The sequence below is a fragment of the Octopus sinensis genome, unplaced genomic scaffold (genome assembly GCF_006345805.1).
Source record: "Octopus sinensis unplaced genomic scaffold, ASM634580v1 Contig15476, whole genome shotgun sequence".
In the NCBI taxonomy this organism is placed as follows: domain Eukaryota; kingdom Metazoa; phylum Mollusca; class Cephalopoda; order Octopoda; family Octopodidae; genus Octopus; species Octopus sinensis.
The window spans coordinates 22,221-45,000 of NW_021833746.1; the positions used below are offsets into that span (position 1 = coordinate 22,221).

General features: G+C 39.9%; 1 protein-coding gene across 1 annotated transcript in view; it reads left to right on the forward strand.

The window, feature by feature from the left end:
- Positions 1 to 22,780, forward strand: part of LOC115230407 — a 44,176-nt gene that overhangs the window by 13,312 nt on the left and 8,084 nt on the right. Inside the window, exons 4-5 of the mRNA XM_029800604.2 lie at positions 8,191 to 8,532; positions 10,160 to 10,558. Coding sequence (XP_029656464.2) covers positions 8,191 to 8,532; positions 10,160 to 10,558 — 741 coding nt within the window. The remainder of the gene's footprint in view (positions 1 to 8,190; positions 8,533 to 10,159; positions 10,559 to 22,780) is intronic.

Below are 22,780 nucleotides of genomic sequence, written 5' to 3' on the forward strand. Positions count from 1 at the left end.
TTCTGGACAATGTTAAATAGGGCAGGTCCTGTTGAGGAAAAGAAATCTGTGTAGCCCCAAACACCAAAATGTTTTCTGTTGATATTGGAAACGATGGGTGAATGCAGAAAACATTGGACAGAGTGCCTACAACCACTTTATTACTCTTTTACTCTTTTATTTGTTTCAGTCATTTGATGCTGGAGCATGGCCTTTAGTAGAACAAATTGACCCCAGGACTTATTCTTTGTAAGCCTAGCACTTATTTGGTGTCTTTTGTCAAAGCACTAAGTAAACCCCACCCCATCTGTTGTCAAGCAATAGAGGGGGGGAACAAACACAGACACACAAGCATACACACACACACTTCCTTTCCTCTGCCCCTCCCTCTTCCTCTCCCCATTTCCACATCACCATCAGGGTGTTGGTCAGCCATGAGGGCTAAAGCTTTGAAGTTAGTTTTCAGCCACTCCTTTATGTATTATTCCAACACACACACAACAGATGCATAAACTAACATAGATACATACACACTGGCACAAATAAACACATACAAGCAGGTACAGACACATTTTGAAACACATACACACACACAAAGTTTGGTCAGCCCCAGGCTATAGTAGAAGACACTTGCCCAAGGTGCCATGCAGTGGGACTGAACATGGAACCATGTGGCTGGTAAGCAAGCAACTTACCACACAGTCACTCCTGCACTCAGAGTCACATGTAAAACTATATATATATATATATTACTCTTTACTCTTTTACTTGTTTCAGTCATTTGACTACAGCCATCCTGGAGCACCACCTTTAGTTGAGCAAATCCACCCCAGGACTTATTCTTTGTAAGCCTAGTACTTATTCTATCGGCCTCTTTGCCGAACCGATAGGTTACAGTGACATGAACACACCAGCATCGGTTGTCAAGCGATTTTGGGGGAACAAACACAGACACACAAACACACCACACATATAATATATATATATTATTATATATATTATATATATAAATATATATATATATATATATATATATATATATATATACATATACATGACAGGCTTCTTTCAGTTTCCGTCTGCCACATCCTCTCACAAGGCTTTGGTCGGCCCGAGGCTATAGTAGAAGACACTTGCCCAAGGTACCACACAGTGGTGGACTGAAACCGGAACCATGTGGTTGGTAAGCAAGCTACTTACCAGACAGCCACTCCTGCCTATTATATGGTTTTATATTATATCTATGGAATGACAATCTCTGATTGGCCTTTACACTCCAAAACTTTTGTCTTATCAGTCCAAGAGGTCCACCTCTAAGTCCTTTCCTCTTGTATCACTTGGGCTGATCAATCAGCCTGGGTGTCACAAAAGGGTTAAAGTAGGCATAGGTATGGCCATGTGGTTAGGGTATAAGAAGCTCATTTTGCAACTAAGTGGCTTTACATTTGGTCCCACTGTGTGGCGCCTTCTGTGTCTTATACTATCACCCCAGGTTCATTAATGCTTCCTCAGTGAAATTGGTTGATACAAACTATTTGGATGCTCATCATGTGTGTATATATATATATATATATAGGCGCAGGAGTGGCTGTGTGGTAAGTAGCTTGCTAACCAACCACATGGTTCCGGGTTCATTCCCACTGTGTGGCATCTTGGTCAAGTGTCTTCTGCTGTAGCCCCGGGCCGACCAATGCCTTGTGAGTGGATTTGGTAGACGGAAACTGAAAGAAGCCTGTCGTATATATGTATCTATATATAAGTGTGTGTATATGTTTGTGTGTCTGTGTTTGTCCCACCAACATCGCTTGACAACCGATGCTGATGTGTTTACGTCCCTGTCACCTAGCGGTTCGGCAAAAGAGACCGATAGAATAAGTACTGGGCTTACAAAGAATAAGTCCCGGAGTCGATTTGCTTGACTAAAAGCAGTGCTCTAGCATGGCTGCAGTCAAATGACCGAAACAAGTAAAAGAGTAAAAGAGTATATATATATATGTCTGTATGTGTGTGAGAAAGAGAGTGCTCATGTGAGCCTGTGCTTGTTTTGTTGTTTAGCCCCTAGCCAGATCTGATTGCAGAGACCATTGGCCAAAGACATTCCATTCTTGACCACCACAACAATCCCCTATGTGTAGGAACCTCTGAGGCATTAACTAGCTTTTCCCTTTTCAAGCCTGTAGAGTATGGATTTGAGTGACATTGAACTGCAATTTCTAGCAGATTCAGTGACCGTGTAGAGGCTCCACTCTGTCTATGCTTATGGGTCTGTGTGTCAGTGTGTGTCATGGAGGATGAGGGGAGATGTGGTGTTCTTTTATTTTAGGATTGGTGCATAGATGGAGTTTGTTGGTGGTGGCCATCCTTTTTAAAGTGTATGGGTAGGGTGTAGGGTAGTGTAGGTGGTCAAGGCTAGGGATGAGAAAGAGAGAGAAAGTGAAGGAGAGAAAAGGAAAGAGTTGTGATGGTGATTTTGGTGCTGTACTAAAGGCAAAGACAATCCAAGGGGTGATCATCCATCCTCCATCATGTCTTTCTTGAAGTAGTCTTGGGAGATATATATCTTTAATGAAGGTGTTAGGATGTGATTTGAGGCATATTTGCTTGCTGTTTCTAGCAGATCCAACTGCCACATAGAACTTAGGTATTTGCTCAGCTGATGGTGTTGGTGGTGGTGCTGATGATAGAAGTAGTGGTTTTGGAGGTGGTAGTGGTGGTGATGGTGGTTGTGGTTGTGGTGGTGGTAGTAGTAGCAGTTGCTGTAGTGATGGTTATGGTGGTAGTGGTGGTGGTTGTGGCATGTGGCTGTAGTGGTTGGTGGTGGTTGTGGTGGTTGTAATGGTCATGGTGGTGATAGTAGTAGCTGGGTGAGGGTTTGGTAGTAGCTGTGGTCATGGTGGTGCTAACTGGTCACCAAAATATAATAGAAGGCTGAAGCTTTCTTCCTTTCTTTCATTTTCATTCTTTCTTTGTTTCTTTAATCTACCCCCCCCCGTATGTTCCCTCCTCATCCATCCTCCTCCTCCTCCTCCTCTCTCTCACTCTTCTCCTCCCCATCACCATCCACCTGTTGGTCAGTCATCAGTGCTAAAGCTTTGAAGCCAGTTTTCAGCCACTCTTTTATGCATTAGGCCAACAGACACACACACACACACTGGCGGACACACACACACTCACGCACACACACACTCACACACACACACACACACACACACTCACACACACACACACTCGCAGACACACACACACACACTCACACACACTCTCACACATTCATACACACACACTCACACACACACTCGCACACACACACGCACACACACACACACATTTACGCACACACACACACACATGCATAAGCTAACATAGACACATACACACTCACACCGAGGAACATGTGTCAACAGGAATATATAAACACATACAAGCAGGCATAGACAACACACACACACACCACACACATTCTGAAACACACATACATACACACACACACACACACATACATACATACATATATATATAAAATACACATATGCATGAAAATTTACACACACACACACACACACACACACACACACACAGGTACACACACATGAAGAGAAACAACAGGGACATAGTACTGGACACTGATATAGATTATTGAAACATATATATACACACACACACACACACACACACACACACAAGATACACACATAAACACACTGAGATACAAAAGCACACACACACATATACATACATACAAAATCATTCACAGAAATTCTCATATCACTGCAATACCACCCAGAGGCTGGTTCTGCTGACCACTGGCCATACAACAGCCTCAACAACAACAACAACAACAGTAATCATACCACTACCATCCATCCATCCATCCACAGTAAACACACCATGACATTCTAGCCAGCAGAGTAGATGCTAGAATACCAGTGTCCATCTCAGGTAGGGATATCTTTAGATGACCATCACCTGCCTTCCATCTCTCTCTCTCTCTCTCCCTTCACACATTCTCTCCCTTTCATTCATCTCTATCTCTCTCTTTTACTCTTTTACTTGTTTCAGTAGTCATTTGACTGCGGCCATGCTGGAGCACCGCCTTTTATAGTCGAGCAAATCGACCCCGGGACTTATTCTTTTGTAAGCCCAGTACTTATTCTATCGGTCTCTTTTGCTGAACCGCTAAGTGACGGGGACATAAACACACCAGCATCGGTTGTCAAGCGATGCTAGAGGGACAAACACAGACACAAACATATACACACACACACACATACATATATATTTACATATATATGACAGGCTTCTTTCAGTTTCCGTCTACCAAATCTACTCACAAGGCTTTGGTCGGCCCGAGGCTATAGCAGAAGACACCTGCCCAAGATTCTACGCAGTGGGACTGAACCCGGAACCATGTGGTTGGTTAGCAAGCTACTTACCACACAGCCATTCCTGCGCCTGTCTCTCTATTTCTTTTACCTTTTCCCTCTATTTTTCATCGTTCTCTCTCTCTCTCTCACTATCTCTCTCCTTACCTTTGTTCCCCACTCTTTCTCTCCATATTTTCTCCCTCTATGCTTTAAGTGCCATTTCCCTCTCTTCTGCCCCTGTCTGTCTGTCTGTCTCTCTCTCTCATTCTCTCCCCCCCCCGTCTCTGCTCCTTCTGTCTCTCTTTTACACCTCTCTTCACTCTTTCCCCCTTCCTTTGTCCCCCATTCTCTCCTTCTATCTCCTTCCTCTCTCTCTCTCTCTCTCTCTCTCTCTTTCACTCTATCTCCTTCCTCTCTCTCTCTCTTTCACTCTATCTATTTCCTCTCCCTCTCTTTCACTCTATCTCTCTCTCTTTCCAAATGACATGTATGAGCATCCGCTCTGGGAGGTGGTTTGGAATGTGATGGGAAATTTACTTCCCAACCACATGGCTCTGGGTTCAGTTCCACTGTGTGGCACCTTGAACAAGTGTCTTCCACTTATAGCTCCAGGCTTGTCAAGCGATGGTGGGGAACAAACAGACACACAAACATATGTACATATATATATATATATATATATATATATATATAATATTATATTATATATATATATATATATATATATATATACATATATATATATGTCGAAAGACCCCTGTTGTTTTTGTCCTGTTATTATTATTGTTTTTTGTATTTATATTCATGTGGCCATCCCGTTTTTCTGTCCTTGTTTCGTATACATTCGACCCTTTTTCCAAGAAATCTAATGCTCGTAGCTTAGTTTTCCCTTGGGGCTGGCCGGATCGGAGCGATCTCATGATTAATCAGCCGAAATTGCGAGGACGATCCGATTCTTGACTGAAGATTAGAGGCTTCGAATGACCCCTCTGTTTTTTTTTGTGTCTTCAATTTGAATGTTTTGCGTTCTTGTCCCATTTTGTATTTTTATATATATTTTTTATACATACATATATATATATATATATATGTTTATCAAAATAAAAACATGATGCAAAGGATTTAGCGGTACATATGTTTCTGGCTTTTATTAGACGGTTTATATCAATGCATAATTGATGTAATTTATTTGTCATTAGCCTTCTTCATCCACGTACAATTACTACTTCAAGGACATGTATTACATTATAAGTTTGGGAAAAAGGCGATTTACGTTGGGGATGCAAATCCTCATAGTCGTATACAACAGAGCAAGGCACCAAAACAAAACCAAAGCGTCCATCTCGTTTTTCGCTCGACGTAAATATATATATATATATATATCTTCTTTCTGTCTTTAACTCTCCAACGCGGAGTATAGGCCACTTGTAATTGAATTCCATGTCTCATAATTTTTCGCCTCTGTAGTTATACTCTGCCATGAATGTCCCCCTTTCTCTAGTCTCTTTTCTGTTGATCTATGCCATAAGCCTACCTTTCTTTCTATATCCATCCGAATTCCACTGTATAGCACTTTTCGCTACATTTTGTGTGTCTTTTCTAATTGTGCTACCAATCCACTTCCACTTTTTCTTAACTTTCGAAACTTGATTTGTTCTTTGCCATAGCTCCATATTGCTTATGTGTTTGGGCCATCTAATCTTAAGTATACTAAGGCTATCGTAGAGGACACTTGCTCAAAGTGCCACACAGCAGGACTGAACCTGAAACCATGTGGTTGGGAAGCTAGCTTCTTACCACACAGCCACCTTGTGTGTATGAATAGTTTTCTCTTTGTATAGTGGTTAAGCAACTACAGTACTTGGTAGTATTAGTAGTTGTGATGTGCAGAGCAAATTTAAGAAAAACTAAAATAAGCTGAAACACAAGTTTTGATTATTAGTTTCTCACCATTGTGGTTGCTATGTATACATACATACACACACACACACACACACACACATATATATACACACATATATACGACAGGCTTCTCTCAGTTTCCGTCTACCAAATCCACTCACAAGGCATTGGTCGGCCTGGGGCTATAGCAGAAGACACTTGCCCAAGATGCCACGCAGTGGGACTGAACCCGGAACCTTGTGGTTGGTAAGCAAACTACTTACCACACAGCCACTCCTGTGCCTATATATATATAATATATATATATATGTGTGTGTGTGTGTGTGTGTGTGTGTGGAGGTGCAATGGCCCAGTGGTTAGAGCAGCGGACTCGCGGTTGTAGGATCGCAGTTTCGATTCCCAGACTGGGTGTTGTGAGTGTTTATTGAGCGCAAACACCTAAAGCTCCACAAAGCTCCAGCAGGGGGTGGTGACGATCCCTGCTGTACTCTTTCGCCGCAACTTTCTCTCACTCTTTCTTCTGTTGGCCTGCTCGCTTACCCAGCAGTGTGGTGTCATTGGAAGGCTAAAACAATGCGAAGCGCATTGTGACCAGTGATGTGTAGCAACATCTGATAGCCTGGGCGGTCACGGTGATCACGGTGATATATATATATATATATATACATATATATATAAACACACACACACATATGTTTATTCTGTCATAGAATATACCCAATGTTCACATACATCATGTTTACTTTCTACAAACTCAATTTTATTATCACATTGTGAAATTTAGTGTTACCTAACACAAACACACATACACACACACACACACACACACACACACATACATATATATATATAATATATATATATATATAAAGGGAAAGTTTACGAAAATAAACAAAAGACGAAGGCAGGAGGAGTACAAACAAACAAATGTATTAGTATAGCGTTCAGGAATAGAAAATGTCTTTTACGTTTTGAGCCTACGCTCTTCAACAGAAAGATACACAAAAAAAAACAAGGAGAGAAAGTATGCGTGTAGGAGCTAACGATCTATCATGGCGTCCTGACTTCGGACAGTTGTCAGACGTGAGAGGGACAGTAGGGGAGATACACACACACATATATGCACTCATACACACATATATATATGTTTATGTGTATCGATACATTTATAGTGGTGTGGGTGATCACGGGGGAACACTTGGTTCGTCCGTCGATGAAGAGTGCGGCTATCCGCGTGAACTGATAGAAAATATAAGGCGGCGAGCTGGCAGAAGCATTAGCACGCCGGGTGAAATGCTTTGCGGTATTTCGTCTGCCGTTACGTTGTGAGTTCAAATTCCGCCGAGGTCAACTTTGCCTTTCATCCTTTCGGGGTCGATAAATTAAGCACCAGTTACACACGGGTCGATGTAATCGACTTAATTCTTTTGTCTGTCCTTGTTTGTCCCCTCTGTGTTTAGCCCCTTGTGGGTAGTAAAGAAATAGGTATTTCATCTGTCGCTACGTTCAGAGATCAAATTTCACCGAGGTCGACTTTGCCTTTCATCCTTTCGGGGTCGATAAAATTAAGCACCAGTTATTCACTGGGGTCGATGTAATTGACTTAATACATATGTCTGTCCTTGATTGTCCCTTCTGTGTTTAGCTCCTTGTGGGTAATAAAGAAATAGGTATTTCGTCTGTCGCTACGTTCTGAGTTCAAATTCCGCTAAGGTCGACTTTGCCTTTCATCCTTTCGGGGTCGATTAAATAAGTACCTGTTACTCAGTGGGATCGATATAATTGACTTAATACCTATGTCTGTCCTTGATTGTCCCTTCTGTGTTTAGCCCCTTGTGGGTAATAAAGAAATAGGTGTGGGTATGTACTTATATATCTGCATGCATGCATATATGTATTCTATTACCTATTTATTTCTTCACTTCTCGCTCCCTGTCGTTGCCAGGCTGAAGAACTTAACACTATCATCGGGAATGCTTTCAAGATGGCCTACGCACAGCAACGTCAACGGCAGCCAACATTCAATGAGCTGATCGAGCGCCAGATCCAGGAACAGAAGGCCAAGTTTGCTGAGGACCAGGAGCAGGCAGAGAGGGACCTCCAGCAGAAGCTCAACGAGATTGCCACTCCAACCCCGTTCTCAGAGAAGGCCATACAGAGGATGGAGATGAGACGACAACTGAGCGAAGAAACAGCGCAGGAGAGAGAGAAGGAACTTGCACAACAACATCACCAGCAGCAACAGCAGCAGCATTCAAGCACTGCCACACTGCGGAGCTGGCTTTGGGTAAGTACGGCCCTTGGCTCAGTGGACTTAATTTTGGCATGTGGGGGCTGGGGACTCAAAAGGTAAATGGCATAGATGAAGTTTATGATGTTAGTTTTGAATGAAACACTCATGCTTTTGGAGGTGAATTATTCAAACCCCAAAGAATCCCTCTCAACACATGGCTATGATGCTCCCCCACTACTTCTGCTCGTGATCAGAGATGCACATATCGTCGGCCACTAAGGGACATGCTCAACTGTTTAAGGTCAAACAACTGACAAGCAAATCTGTGGTATTGAGCAGAATATTTGCTGTAGCCCATCTTTTTTATACCAATAAACTACGACATGATAACACTTCCAATCAGTTAAGATCAGGAGCCATGAGAGCCACTGTCTATTATTATTATTATTATTATTATTATTATTATTATTATTATTGTCGTCATCGAGGGAGAGAGCGGTGCATGCCATCAAAGTGACACTGGGGTAAAATATACGAAGCCCTATATACCCGTCTGATAAGGGTACACTAGGCACATGCATCACAACTATATGTGCGCGACATAGTTATCTCTTATCAAGATAAATGTCACATGACCTTGCAGGTGGGGCCCAGTTAGAATTTTCTTCTGGTCGAGTAGTCCATCCTGCTCAAAAGGTCCTTGAATAAGGATTGTTTAAGGATGTTGAACGAAACACCCATGCTTTCGGAGGTGAATTATTCAAACCCCAAAGAATTCCTTTCAACACATGGCTATGATGCTCCCCCCACTAATTCTGCTTGTGATCAGAGATGCACATATTGTCAGCCACTAAGAGACATGCTCAACTGGTTATGGTCAAACAACTGACAAGCGAGCTAGCAGAATCGTTAGCATGCCGGGCGAAATGCTTAGCGGTATTTCGTCTGCCGTTACGCTGTGAGTTCAAATTCCGCCGAGGTCAACTTTGCCTTTCATCCTTTCGGGGTCGATAAATTAAGTACCAGTTAAGCACTGGGGTCGATATAATCGACTTAATACCTATGTCTGTCCATGTTTGTCCCCTCTATGTTCAGCCCCTTGTGGGTAATAAAGAAATAGGTATTGAACAGAATATTTGCTGTAGCCCATCTTTTATACCAAGACAAAACAATGTACATGATAACACTTCCTTATTATTATTATTATTATTATTATTATGATTATGATGATTATTATTATTATTATTATTATCATTATCATTATTGTTATTATTATTATCATTATCCTTATTATTATTATCATTATCATTATTATTATTATCATTATCATTATTATTATTATTATCATTATCATTATCATTATCATTATTATTATTATTATTATTATCATTATTATTATCTTTATCATTATTATCATTATCACTATTATCATTATTATTATTATTATTATTATCATTATTATTATTGTCATTATCATTATTATTATTATCATTATCATTATCATCATTATCATTATTATTATTATCTTTATCATTATTATTATCTTTATCATTATTATCATTATTATTATCATTATTATCATTATTATTATCTTTATCATTATTATTATCATTATTATTATTATTATTATCTTTATTTTTATTATTATCATTATTCTCCTCCTCCTCCTCCATTCCAACAGGGAAGGCAGACGACGGAACGTGTGAAACACCGGTCACCAGTTACGGAACTCCTATCGCTGACCTCTGACCGCGGCTCGCCGCCACCTGCCCTTATCAAGCCATCCTCTAGTCCCGCCCACCTGAGGCCACAGCCACACAACAGCACCGATCACAGCCTCCACGGCCAGCAGCGTAACTCTGTACCTCCTGGGGTGAGCAACTCCCACTCCTTGTCTGTTAGCGCTATCCAACAATGCTTTGAGAACTGTCAGGTGAAGGGGTCTCCCGTGACTGCTTTAAAAGATCAAATTGACAAACACTTCGGTGATTGCTCCCTTGAATCCTTAGATCTGGAATTTGGCCACCCTGACACATATCTATACCCTGCTTCTAAACTAAAGCAGAAAGATGGGGAAAAGGTACCTCTGCTTTGTTCTTCTATTTTCTTTTCTTTTTTTTTTTTTCCTTTTTTTTCTTTTTCATTTTTTCTTCTCACTCACTCACTCACTCACTCTCTCTCTCTCTCTCCTCTCTCTCTCTCTCTCTCACTTTTTCTCTCTCATTTTCTATTTTCATTGCATGCCCTTTGTTCTCTGTTCTCTTCTTTACACATCTAACTATCACTTTTAACATCTAACATTGCCATCACCTCTAAACATTACCTTAATCTCTAACTATAGCCTTGACCTTTAAACCTAATCTTAACATATAAAAAACCTAATCTTAACATATAAATCCAGTTTAATCCTTTCATTACCAACCCGGCTGAAACCGGCTCTGGCTCTGAGTACAAATGTCTTGTTTTCATAAGTTCCGAATTAAAATCTTCCACCAAACCTTAGTCACAATTTATGTTCCTAACACCAGCTTAATGATAACTAAGTTATTTTACTAAATTCTTTGTTATATTTAAAATTAATTGAAAGGAACACAGAGCATTTCAAAATAAATACAGTAACGAAAGGGTTAACATCTAAAGCCAGCTTATCACTGTAAATTCAAAATGCTAAATTTGCCATAATACTTTAAACTTGGCCCTAACACTCTAAATTCACCATAGCACTCTAAACTTGCCATAACAATCTAAAACCTCCCCTAACATTAAATTTGCCATAACACTCTAAACTCACCTTAGCATCTACTCACCTGCCTTAACATCTAAGCTTGATTTAGTATCAAAACAAGCAATCTACTATATTTTCTGGTATACAAGTCAAAGTTTTCAGGCCAAAATTTATGACCAAAAAAGGTAGGTTGACTTACTCACCAAGACGACTTTGGAGGACCCCAAAATTCTATGTGAAACATAGCAGGAATTGGAAAGATGATGATGATGATGTTTGAATGGTTACGCAGCATACTGTGGTGACTCGTACGATGGACAAGGTGGTACTCCAATGATTATCTTGTACTTCAACTTTTACATAAGTCTCATGGAATGTAGAGTACAAGCAGCCGTACCACCATGGTTATCTTCCTTTACATACATCAGCCAATGCCTTTCAATGCTCATCCACCTGTGACTCACATCATAATCATCATCATCATCATTGTTTAACCCTTTAGCATTTAAACCGGCCATATCCGGCCAAAAGTATTCTGCCTGTTTTATGTTCAAACTGGCCAGATCTGGTCTCTCACAACAACCCTACAATGTCGTTTTAAAAATTTACAGCTACCTCATCAAAATCTCATAGCTACAAGATTAATGCCTGATTAGTTCAAAACAATGTGGATAAAAAAAGCATTAATTTTGGCAGAATAATGCAAACACTAAAGAGTTAACATCCGCCTTCCATGCTGACATGGTTTGAGAGGGGTTGGCCTGGCAGAAGACTGCACCAGACTTCTGTCTGTTTTGACACGGTTTTTACGACTGGATGCCCTCCCTGACACCAACCACCCTGTAGAGTGGACTGAATGCTTTTTATGTGGCACCAGCTCAGGTGAGGTTAGTTTTGGCACAGTTTTTATAGCTGGATGCCCTTCCAAATGCCAACCACTTTACATTGTAGACTGGATGCTTTTTATTTGGCACCAGCTCAGGTGAGGTCAGTTTTGGCATAGTTTTCTCAGCTGGATGCCCTTCCAAATGCCAACCACTTTACATTGTAGACTGGATGCTTTTTATTTGGCACCAGCTCAGGTGAGGTTAGTTTTGGCACAGTTTTTATAGCTGGATGCCCTTCCAAATGCCAACCACTTTACATTGTAGACTGGATGCTTTTTATTTGGCACCAGCTCAGGTGAGGTCAGTTTTGGCATAGTTTTCTCAGCTGGATGCCCTTCCAAATGCCAACCACTTTACATTGTAGACTGGATGCTTTTTATTTGGCACCAGCTCAGGTGAGGTTAGTTTTGGCACAGTTTTTATAGCTAGATGCCCTTCCAAATGCCAACCACTTTACAGTGTAGACTGGATGCTTTTTATTTGGCACCAGCTCAGGTGAGGTTAGTTTTGGCACAGTTTTTATAGCTAGATGCCCTTCCAAATGCCAACCACTTTACAGTGTAGACTGGATGCTTTTTATTTGGCACCAGCTCAGGTGAGGTTAGTTTTGGCACAGTTTTTATAGCTAGATGCCCTTCCAAATGCCAACCACTTTACATTGTAGACTGGATGCTTTTTATTTGGCACCAGCTCAGGTGAGGTCAGTTTTGGCATAGTTTTCTCAGCTGGATGCCCTTCCAAATGCCAACCACTTTACATTGTAGACTGGATGCTTTTTATTTGGCACCAGCTCAGGTGAGGTCAGTTACGTTCTGGCATTTGCTAAATTTTTCTTGAGAACATTCCTTTCTTAGTGGTAAGACCGTTGCGGATCTTCTTCTAGCATAATGGATGTCCACTTACAAGTCATCTCTCTTATATGTATGTAATATAATTTCTTTCTGAAACTTCAGATTTTTAAATATGCTAGACCACTGGTTTTAAATTAATATTAATCAAATTAACATTCAAATTTTCGTCCTTAGTATTTTAAATTTATATAAATATACAAAATGGCTAAAAGCTATCCATTGAGAGTAACATATTTAAAATTAAAAGCAGAAAAATATAAATTTACACACAGTTCGTAACTGTGCTCTACAGCTATTTCATAGGGATTAAGCATCATTATATAACTATGTTTGATGCTAATGAAACAGCTGTCGAGTACAATTAAATTATAAACTATATGTGAAATTCTTACCCATGTATATATTATATACTGTCCTAATCAGGTTCTACACAGCATATTTTTTTTTAAATAGTTATTTTATTAGATCCTACTAAATTCTTAATTTATCTCCAAAATTAATTAGAAACAAAATTTAGAGCATACATTTTATTAGAAATATGGCTGTGCTGAAAGCTAACATTGAAATTAAAGGTTCTGAGTTCAAACTCAGCCTAAAGAACTTGTGTGCACTTATGACAACAGACCACCTGATGACAGCCAGGGATTACACCAATTAAAATATAACAGAGGAAAGAAAAAAGAAAAAAAAAGGAAACGATGTTGGCATTGACAGACTTCTTCTTCTTCTTCTTCTTCTTTTTCTTCTTCTTCTTCTTCTCTTCTTCTCTCCTCCTCCTCCTCCTCCTCCTCCTTCTTCTCCTTCCTCTCCTTCGTCTTCTTCTTCTCCTTCTTTTTCTTCTTCCTCCTACACTTCTTCTTCTTCTTCTTCTTCTTCTCCTACTCCTCCTTCTTCTTCTTCTCCTTCTCCTCCTTCTTCTTCTTCTTCTTCTCCTTCCTCTTCTATTTTTGCATATCATTTGCATATTTCGCTGCATATAATTTTTCTTCTTCTTCTTTTGAGTTTGTGAATACAGTTTTTCCGTTGTCCAAGAATGAGGCTTATTTTTTTTTTGCTTTTATTGTTTTTATTCATTTGTTTATACCAATTAATTTTCCCTGATTGCAATTGTTTCGTTTGTATGTTTTTGCCTATTGTTTTTTGTTGTTTTTTCTTTTACCATTTATCCATTTATTTGTTTATTCATTCTTTTACATATTTCGCTTTTTATTTATTCTCCCTAAAATACATCTTCCTCTTCCTCCTCCTCTTCCCACCATGCCCACCTCTTCGCTGTTTCATTTCGATATTTTCCGTTCATCATTCAAAATTTGTTTACCTGCTCAACCCACCACCTTAGTCTTCTCACTTTTTTTTTTTTTTTTGGTTTTTCTTATGTTTATGAGGTTGGTTTTTATGCTTTTTGGGGTTTCCTTCTCCCACAGCATCTGCTTTGTATCCCCATTCCCCACCACACCTACCTCACCCTTTGTCCATATCTGCACTTGTACGGACGGGCACGCTCGGGCACACTCAAATGCGTATGCACACATAGGCATGCACACACACACAGGTATTCATGCCCACAGAGGCATACACAGACACACACTCTTATAATCATTAATATGCACATGCACAAAAACATTAACACACACACACACACACACATGCACACACACACACACACAACAGAAGCATGCATACACACGACACACACATACACACACACACCTTCTTAAAATCATTAGTATGCACATACATAGAAGTATTAACACACACACACACACAACACAAGCATGCATACACACACAACACAGGTACACACATACACATACACACACATACATGCACACACACAACACACACATACACACACATGCACCTTCTTAAAATCATTAGTATGCACATACATAAATGTATTAACACACACACACACACAACACAAGCATGCATACACACACATACACACACACACAGACACATACATACACAGACACACAGACACACATACACTTAAAATTATTAATATGCACATACATAAATGTACTAACACACACACACGCACACACACCTGCACACACACATACACACATTGTTTGTAAAGCATTATGACTAACTTATGGCCTATCACTGGGTCCCTTTTTTTGTTTATAATCTCAGTATTCAGGCCCCTATTTATCTTTACATGCTATTAAATAAAGGGAGACTTCATCATCATCATCATCGTTTAACGTCCGCTTTCCATGCTAGCATGGGTTGGACGGTTCGACCGGGCTCTGGGAAGCCAGAAGGCTGCATCGGCCCAGTCTGATCTGGCAGTGTTTCTACAGCTGGATGCCCTTCCTAACGCCAACCACTCCGTGAGTGTAGTGGGTGCTTTTTACGTGCCACCTGCACAGGTGCCAGGGGGGTCTGGCAACGGCCACGATCGGTTGGTGCTTTTTACGTGCCACCGGCACAGAAGCCAGCCAAGGCGGCGCTGGCATTGGCCACGACATCAGCATCGGCATCGGCATCGTTGTTAAAATATTGTTTCTGTATCAAACTTCTGCTTCTTTCAAAGCAAATAAACTTACCCTCATAAATGTGATATTAAAGTTGTGGGGGGCATGGAGGGGAGACAAAAAAAAACCCCATGAAAATCCCAACAGAAATATTGTAAATGGTTTTGAAGTTGAAGAGGAAGATCCTAATTTTGGCCCAAGGCCAGCAATTTTGAGGAGAATTGGGTGGGATAAGTTGATTACACTGTTCCCAATAGATGACTGGTACTTCATTTTATTAGTCCTGAATGGATGACCCCAGTGGTTTTTGAACATAATAAACCTTTCTACAGTAGGAACAAGGCTTGAAATTTTGTGGGGAGATGAATCGATTATACCAAGGATGAAAGGCAAAGTTAACCTTAGTAGAATTTGAACTCACCAAAATACCACCCCCCCCCGTCCCCAACTCTGCAGGTGTTGACATGCCCCAGTTGATGGCATCAATCTCAATTTTTTTAGGGGATCTGTGAATACCACTGTCCCTGCTCCTTCTAGAATCAGCTAGTAAAAAAAAAGAAAGAATGAGGGAAATTAAAAAAACCCTATAAAATCATATGACCCCTTTAAACACACAAGATATGAAGGACATTACAAAACACACTCACTTCATCAGGAGATTTAAAAAGTAAAATTTTTGGACTGCAGTGTTTTATGACAAATCATGGAGTGTCAAATCCTGCTGGTCTGAAAGTAAAAGTTGTGATCTGTGCACAGCAGAGAAGAGTCCTTAAAACCCTAAACAAGGTTTCTGTGTAAATGCCAGATCAGAGATACTAAGGAAATGCAGACCGTTTGAAAAATACTTGTTATGCAATTGAAAGACTACCTTCAGTTGACTACAATCGCATTTCATAAGACAAGGTTTCTCACTTACGTGTCTCATTACAATTTCTGGAAAAGATGTTGTGATTGGTTATTTCATCATCATCATCATCATCATCATTTAACGTCCGCTTTCCATGCTAGCATGGGTTGGACGGTTCAACTGGGGACTGCGAAGCCGGAAGGCTGCACCAGGCCAGTCAGATCTGGCAGTGTTTCTACAGCTGGATGCCCTTCCTAACGCCAACCACTCCGAGAGTGTAGTGGGTGATTTTATGTGCCACCGACACAGGTGCCAGACGAGGCTGGCAGACGGCCACGCTCGGATGGTGTTATTTATGTGCCACCGACACAGGTGCCAGACGAGGCTGGCAAACGGCCACGATCGGATGGTGTTTGTTACGTGCCCACAGCACGGAGGCCAGTCGATGCGGTACTGGCTACGGCCACATTCGGTTGGTTTTCTTGTGTGCCACCGGCACTGGTACCACCGGCACTGGTACCACAAAGATACAAATTCCATTGATGTTCATCTATTTTGATTTGTTTTGATTTTCCTTCTTTGGAAATTATCCAATCTTCTAGTTTCCTCCTTCTATCACTCACCTTCATTTTTATTTTCACTTTTCTGGCCTACACTCAATTTCTCCTTTCCCACCAATGACGGTTAGTCTCCCTTTATTACATTTAATTTCAGTTATTCCCCTCCCCAGCCCCCAAATTAACAACAATCTATGTTATAACTTACGCCAACGATTTAATGTCAAAATTAACGGGGAAGTAACTCACAAGCGCTCGAGGATGAGTTATTTACCTTGATCTAAGTGACCGCTTGGGAAGATTTTTTTTAAAACCATTTCTTACATTTTTCATATGGAAATAAACAGGATCTGAAGACTGAACTATAGAAACGGCACATGTGATAAGTTCGCTTATATTGTTTTATAAATACACATTCATGCACACACACACACACCACACACACACACACATGCACAAGAAAAAACCCCACCTTTTATCAATTCAAAATATAATAGAAATATTAAAATTAAAATAAAAAATGATTAAGTAAATTGCAAAAAAATAATAAAAACGTATATAATTTTTTATTATTATTTTTTTTTTGCAATTTACTTAATCATTGGTATTTTATTGTTATTTTGATTTTAATATTTCTATTATATGTAATTTTCTAGATGGTGTAATTTAATTGTTCATTTTGAATTGATATAAGGTGGGTTTTTGTCTAATTATATATATATATATATATATATATATTGGAAGGTTTGGAGATGATGTACAGGTATTATATATTAGAAGAAATGAGGTACTCAGAAGATCAGATGGTTTATATTTACAGATATTTATTTATATATTACATTTTTTATATATATATCATATCACTTAGTTCATTAGTGCTTTCTCCCATTCTAGTGGGGTTTTCAAATCAAACTAAGTTTGTAATATATAAATAAATATCTGTAAATATAAACCATCCGATCTTCTGAATACCTCATTTCTTCTAATACATATATATATATATATATTAATTGTGTGAAATTTGATTTAGTATTTCTAAATTGAATTTTTTTCCCTGTAAGTTGGATTAATATTCCCTCAATAATTATATATATATAATATAATATATATATATATATATATATATATACATACATACATTCAGGGTTTTGCAAAGAAACTGAGACAATTTTTACGATACAATAAAGCAATTTATAAATACTAAGATAGCAGTAATAGACACAGATATTATTTTACTGTAACATTTATTACAACAAAAACAGTTATCACGCAGTATGGCTGCCCTTTTGGGAAATTTCTGCCTCCACACGAGAATGAAATTTTTGTGCTGCTGCTGCAGCCTCCACCGTTTTGATTTTGCATGTTGCACGCATGATGCAGATCTTCAAGCTGTTGACACTCGAGTGTGGTGAAGCATTGGCCCTTGCTTGGTGTATGCCCCGTAAAAAGTAATCGAGAAGGTTGAGGTCTGGGTTACTGCCGGGCCAGATGCTGGCCCTCACAAAAAAAAATGGTGCTCTTTACTCTTTTACTTGTTTCAGTCAATTGACTGCGGCCATGCTGGAGCACCGCCTTTAATCGAGCAATTTGACCCCGAATTGTGTGGTAGGGAGCTTGCTTTCCAATGACATGGTTCCAGGTTCAGTACTGATGCATGGCACCTAGGGCAAGTGTCTCTTACTATTGCCTCAGGCACACCAAAGACTTATTCTTTTGTAAGCCCAGTACTTATTCTATCGGTCTCTTTTGCCAAACCGCTAAGTAACGGGGACATAAACACACCAGCATCGGTTGTCAAGCAATGCTAGGGGAACAAACACAAACACACACATGCATATATATACATATATACGACGGGCTTCTTTCAGTTTCCATCTACCAAATCCACTCACAAGGCTTTGGTCGGCCCGAGGCTATAGTAGAAGACACTTGCCCAAGGTGCCATGCAGTGGGACTGAACCCGGAACCATGTGGTTGGTAAACAAGCTACTTACCACACAGGCAGTCCTACACCTATATATATATATATATATATATATACACACATTATATGAGAAGTCTGAGGAATGGTACTGTGGAATGGTGCAGCAATTCTTGATAAGCACACGTTGTCAAGCCCAAACTTTTGGTCTATCCAAGGTAAGAGAGAGTTCTTCAGGATGTCCAGATACTCCTCTGTGCCGATCTTCAAGCCAGACTCAATGAAGTGTGCCCATCATCATCATCGTTTAATGTCCGTTCTCCATGCTAGCATGGGTTGGACGGTTCGACCGGGGATCTGGGAAGCCAGAAGGCTGCATCAGGCTCCAGTCTGATCTGGCAGTGTTTTTACAGCTGGATGCCCTTCCTAACGCCAACCACTCCGAGAGTGTAGTGGGTGCTTTTTATGTGCCACCGGCACAGGTGCCAGGCGAGGCTGGCAACGGCCACAATCGGATGGTGCTTTTTACGTGGTGCCAAAACAGCAATGGCAGAACGATTCTCTTGACTTTCTGTTGTTGAATCAGTTTGCTATTTACCTGAAAAATAAAAATGGGGATTAGATTTTCAAGCAAGCAAAGTTTCGTCAGAAAATGAAGTTTGAAACCCACTGCTTAAAATTGGTCTCAGTTTATCTACAAGACTCTGTATAGTTTCACACACACATATACACTCGTGTATGCATGTGTGTATACACACATTTACATACTCTTACTCTTTTACTTGTTTCAGTCATTTGACTGCAGCCATGCTGGAGCACCGCCTTTAATCAAGCAACTCGACCCCGGGACTTATTCTTTTGTAAGCCCAGTACTTATTCTATCGGTCTCTTTTGCCGAACCGCTAGGTAACGGGGACATAAACACACCAGCATCGGTTGTCATGCAATGCTAGGGGAACAAACACAGACACACAAACACACATGCATATATATATATATATATACGATGGGCTTCTTTCAGTTTCCGTCTACCAAATCCACTCACAAGGCTTTGGTCGGCCCAAGGCTATAGTAGAAGACACTTGCCCAAGGTGCCACGTAGTGGGACTGAACCCAGGACCATGTGGTTGGTAAACAAGCTACTTACCACACACTCACTCTTGCGCCTATACTTATATTTTGCTTACTCGTCTATATGTTGCACTAGTTCATTCTCAGTTTTAACGTTAAAAAGTTGAGATGCAACGTAGCAAAGATATTTTGTACTGTGGTTCAACACTAAATAAGGTGTGTGACTTATATACGCACCTGGTATATGTATTATATTTTGTCCGTTTATGCATACCCACTATATATTACATGCAATTGTAGCCAACTGAAGGTAGTGTCTTTCAATTGCATAACAAGTATTTTTCAAACAGTCTGCATTTCCTTAATATCTCTGATCTGGCATTTACACAGAAACCTTGTTTAGGGTTTTAAGGACTCTTCTCTGCTGTGCACAGATCACAACTTTTACTTTCAGACCAGCAGGATTTGACACTCCATTATTTATCATAAAACACTGCAGTCCAAAAATTTTACTTTTTAAATCTCCAGATGAAGTGTGTGTGTGTGTGTGTGTTTGAGTTTGTGAATGTTTGGGTTTGCTACTTTCAAATGTGTGTGTGTGTGTGAGTGTGTAATATATAATTACGATTAAGTTGAATTAAGTACTTAATTGAGGTACCTTGATAGTTTGATATCGTATGTACAGGTGTCAATACATTGCGGCCGTTTCAAGTGGCTCCATTCAATTAATCAATGAAGGCATTACATCATTTTGAAAGAAACCACTCTCTTCAGAAGCAGATGACCATATAGATTTCAATCACAAAGGAGAAACCATTTTTAGTAAATTTACATCAGTAATAGAGACCAAAATAATTACATTGTTTCCTTAGTTTTATGTATATACTAGCAGTATCGCCCGGCGTTGCTCGGGTTTGTAAGGGAAATAACTATATAAGCATTTTTAGAGAGTTATAGCCAAAAAATAGCAAAAAATGCATTAAAAATGGAAAAAAAAATGATGGTAAATTTTTTTTTGAATCGTTGACTCATCGTAGACATTTTTAGAGAGTTACTTCCCCTATATAATAGCGAAAAAATGCATTAAAATGGAAAAAAATGATGGTAAATTTTTTTTTAAATCGTTGACTCATCGTAGACGTTTTTAGAGAGTTACTTCCCTTATATAATAGCGAATAAATGCATTAAAATGGAAAAAAATGATGGTAAATTTTTTTTAAAATCGTTGACTCATCGTAGACATTTTTATATAATAGCGAAAAAATGGAAAAAAATGATGGTAAATTTTTTTTTAAATCGTAGACTCATCGTAGACGCACGCTAATACCCAGAAGGACTCGATATGAATCACGATTATAAGATACCCGGTTTTGGTTAAACTGCACCGCAAAATGTGGGAGTAGTTAGAAATCTAAATCGTAGGAGACAGACAACACATAACCTCACTTTTATATACTCTTTACTCTTTACTCTTTTACTTGTTTCAGTCATTTGACTGTGGCCATGCTGGAGCACCGCCTTTAGTCGAGCAAATCGACCCCGGGACTTATTCTTTGTAAGCCCAGTACTTATTCTATCAGTCTCTTTTGCTGAACCGCTAAGTGACGGGGACGTAAACACACAGCATCGGTTGTCAAGCAAAGCTGGGGGGACAAACACAGACACACACAACATATACACACACTTATATATATATATCATATATACGACAGGCTTCTTTCAGTTTCCGTCTACCAAATCCACTCCACTCACAGGCATTGTCAGCCCGGGGCTATAGCAGAAGACACTTGCCCAAGATGCCATGCAGTGGGACTGAACCCGGAACCATGTGGTTGGTTAGCAAGCTACTTACGACACAGCCATCAAGATTTGTGTCAGAATGAGTTTAGAAAATATTGCATATCTTATTAAGCCTATTATAATTTAGAGAGTAGCAGAGGAAAATAGTTGGGATCAAGATATAGGAGAGATGTAGTTGTTTATATTTAGAATATTTTATGCTGCTTGTAGCCCTCAACCATTTAGAATTAAATCCTTTGGCAGTTGTTAACTGTATTCTATCTAGTTGGTGGTGATAAATCAATTAATGCCACAAAATCTCCCTAACTCTTGCTGTACTAGAACCATATGTCTAGCTCAGTGGTTTTCAACCAGGGTTCCGCGGAACCCTAAGGTTCGCGGAACCCTAAGGTTCCGCGGAACCTTAGGGTTCCGCCAGTACAGTCCAGGGGTTCCGCAAGAAGTTACAAAACTGCTAAAATCGGCAGTAATTTTTAATTCTCCTGTGCAGATATGTGTGCATAAGACTATTAAATTAGGCGCAGGAGTGGCTGTGTGGTAAGCAGCTTGTTTACCAACCACATGGTTCCGGGTTCAGTCTCACTGCGTGGCACCTTGGGCAAGTGTCTTCTACTATAGCCTCGGGCCGACCAAAGCCTTGTGAGTGAAATTGGTAGACGGAAACTGAAAGAAGCCCGTCGTATATATGTATATATATATATATAATGCGTGTGTATATATATATGCGTGTGTGTGTTTGTGTGAGTGTGTTTGTCCCCCTAACATTGCTTGACAACCGATGCTGGTGTGTTTATGTCCCCGTTACTTAGCGTTTCGGCAAAAGAGACCGATAGAATAAGTACTGGGCTTACAAAAAGAATAAGTCCCGGGGTCGAGTTGCTCGATTAAAGACGGTGCTCCAGCATGGCCGCAGTCAACTGACTGAAACAAGTAAAAGAGTAAAAGAGTAGGGGTTCCTTGAGCCAGTGGAATGTTTTCTTGGGGTTCCGCTCCAGCAAAAAAGTTTGAAAAGCACAACACACACACATACACACACTCACTCACTCACAGACACTTATACATACACAGACATATTTAATGACTTACATCTGACTGGGCCTGATGAAGCCTTCCAGCTTCACAGACCCCAGTTGAACCGTCCAACCCATGCTAGCATGGAA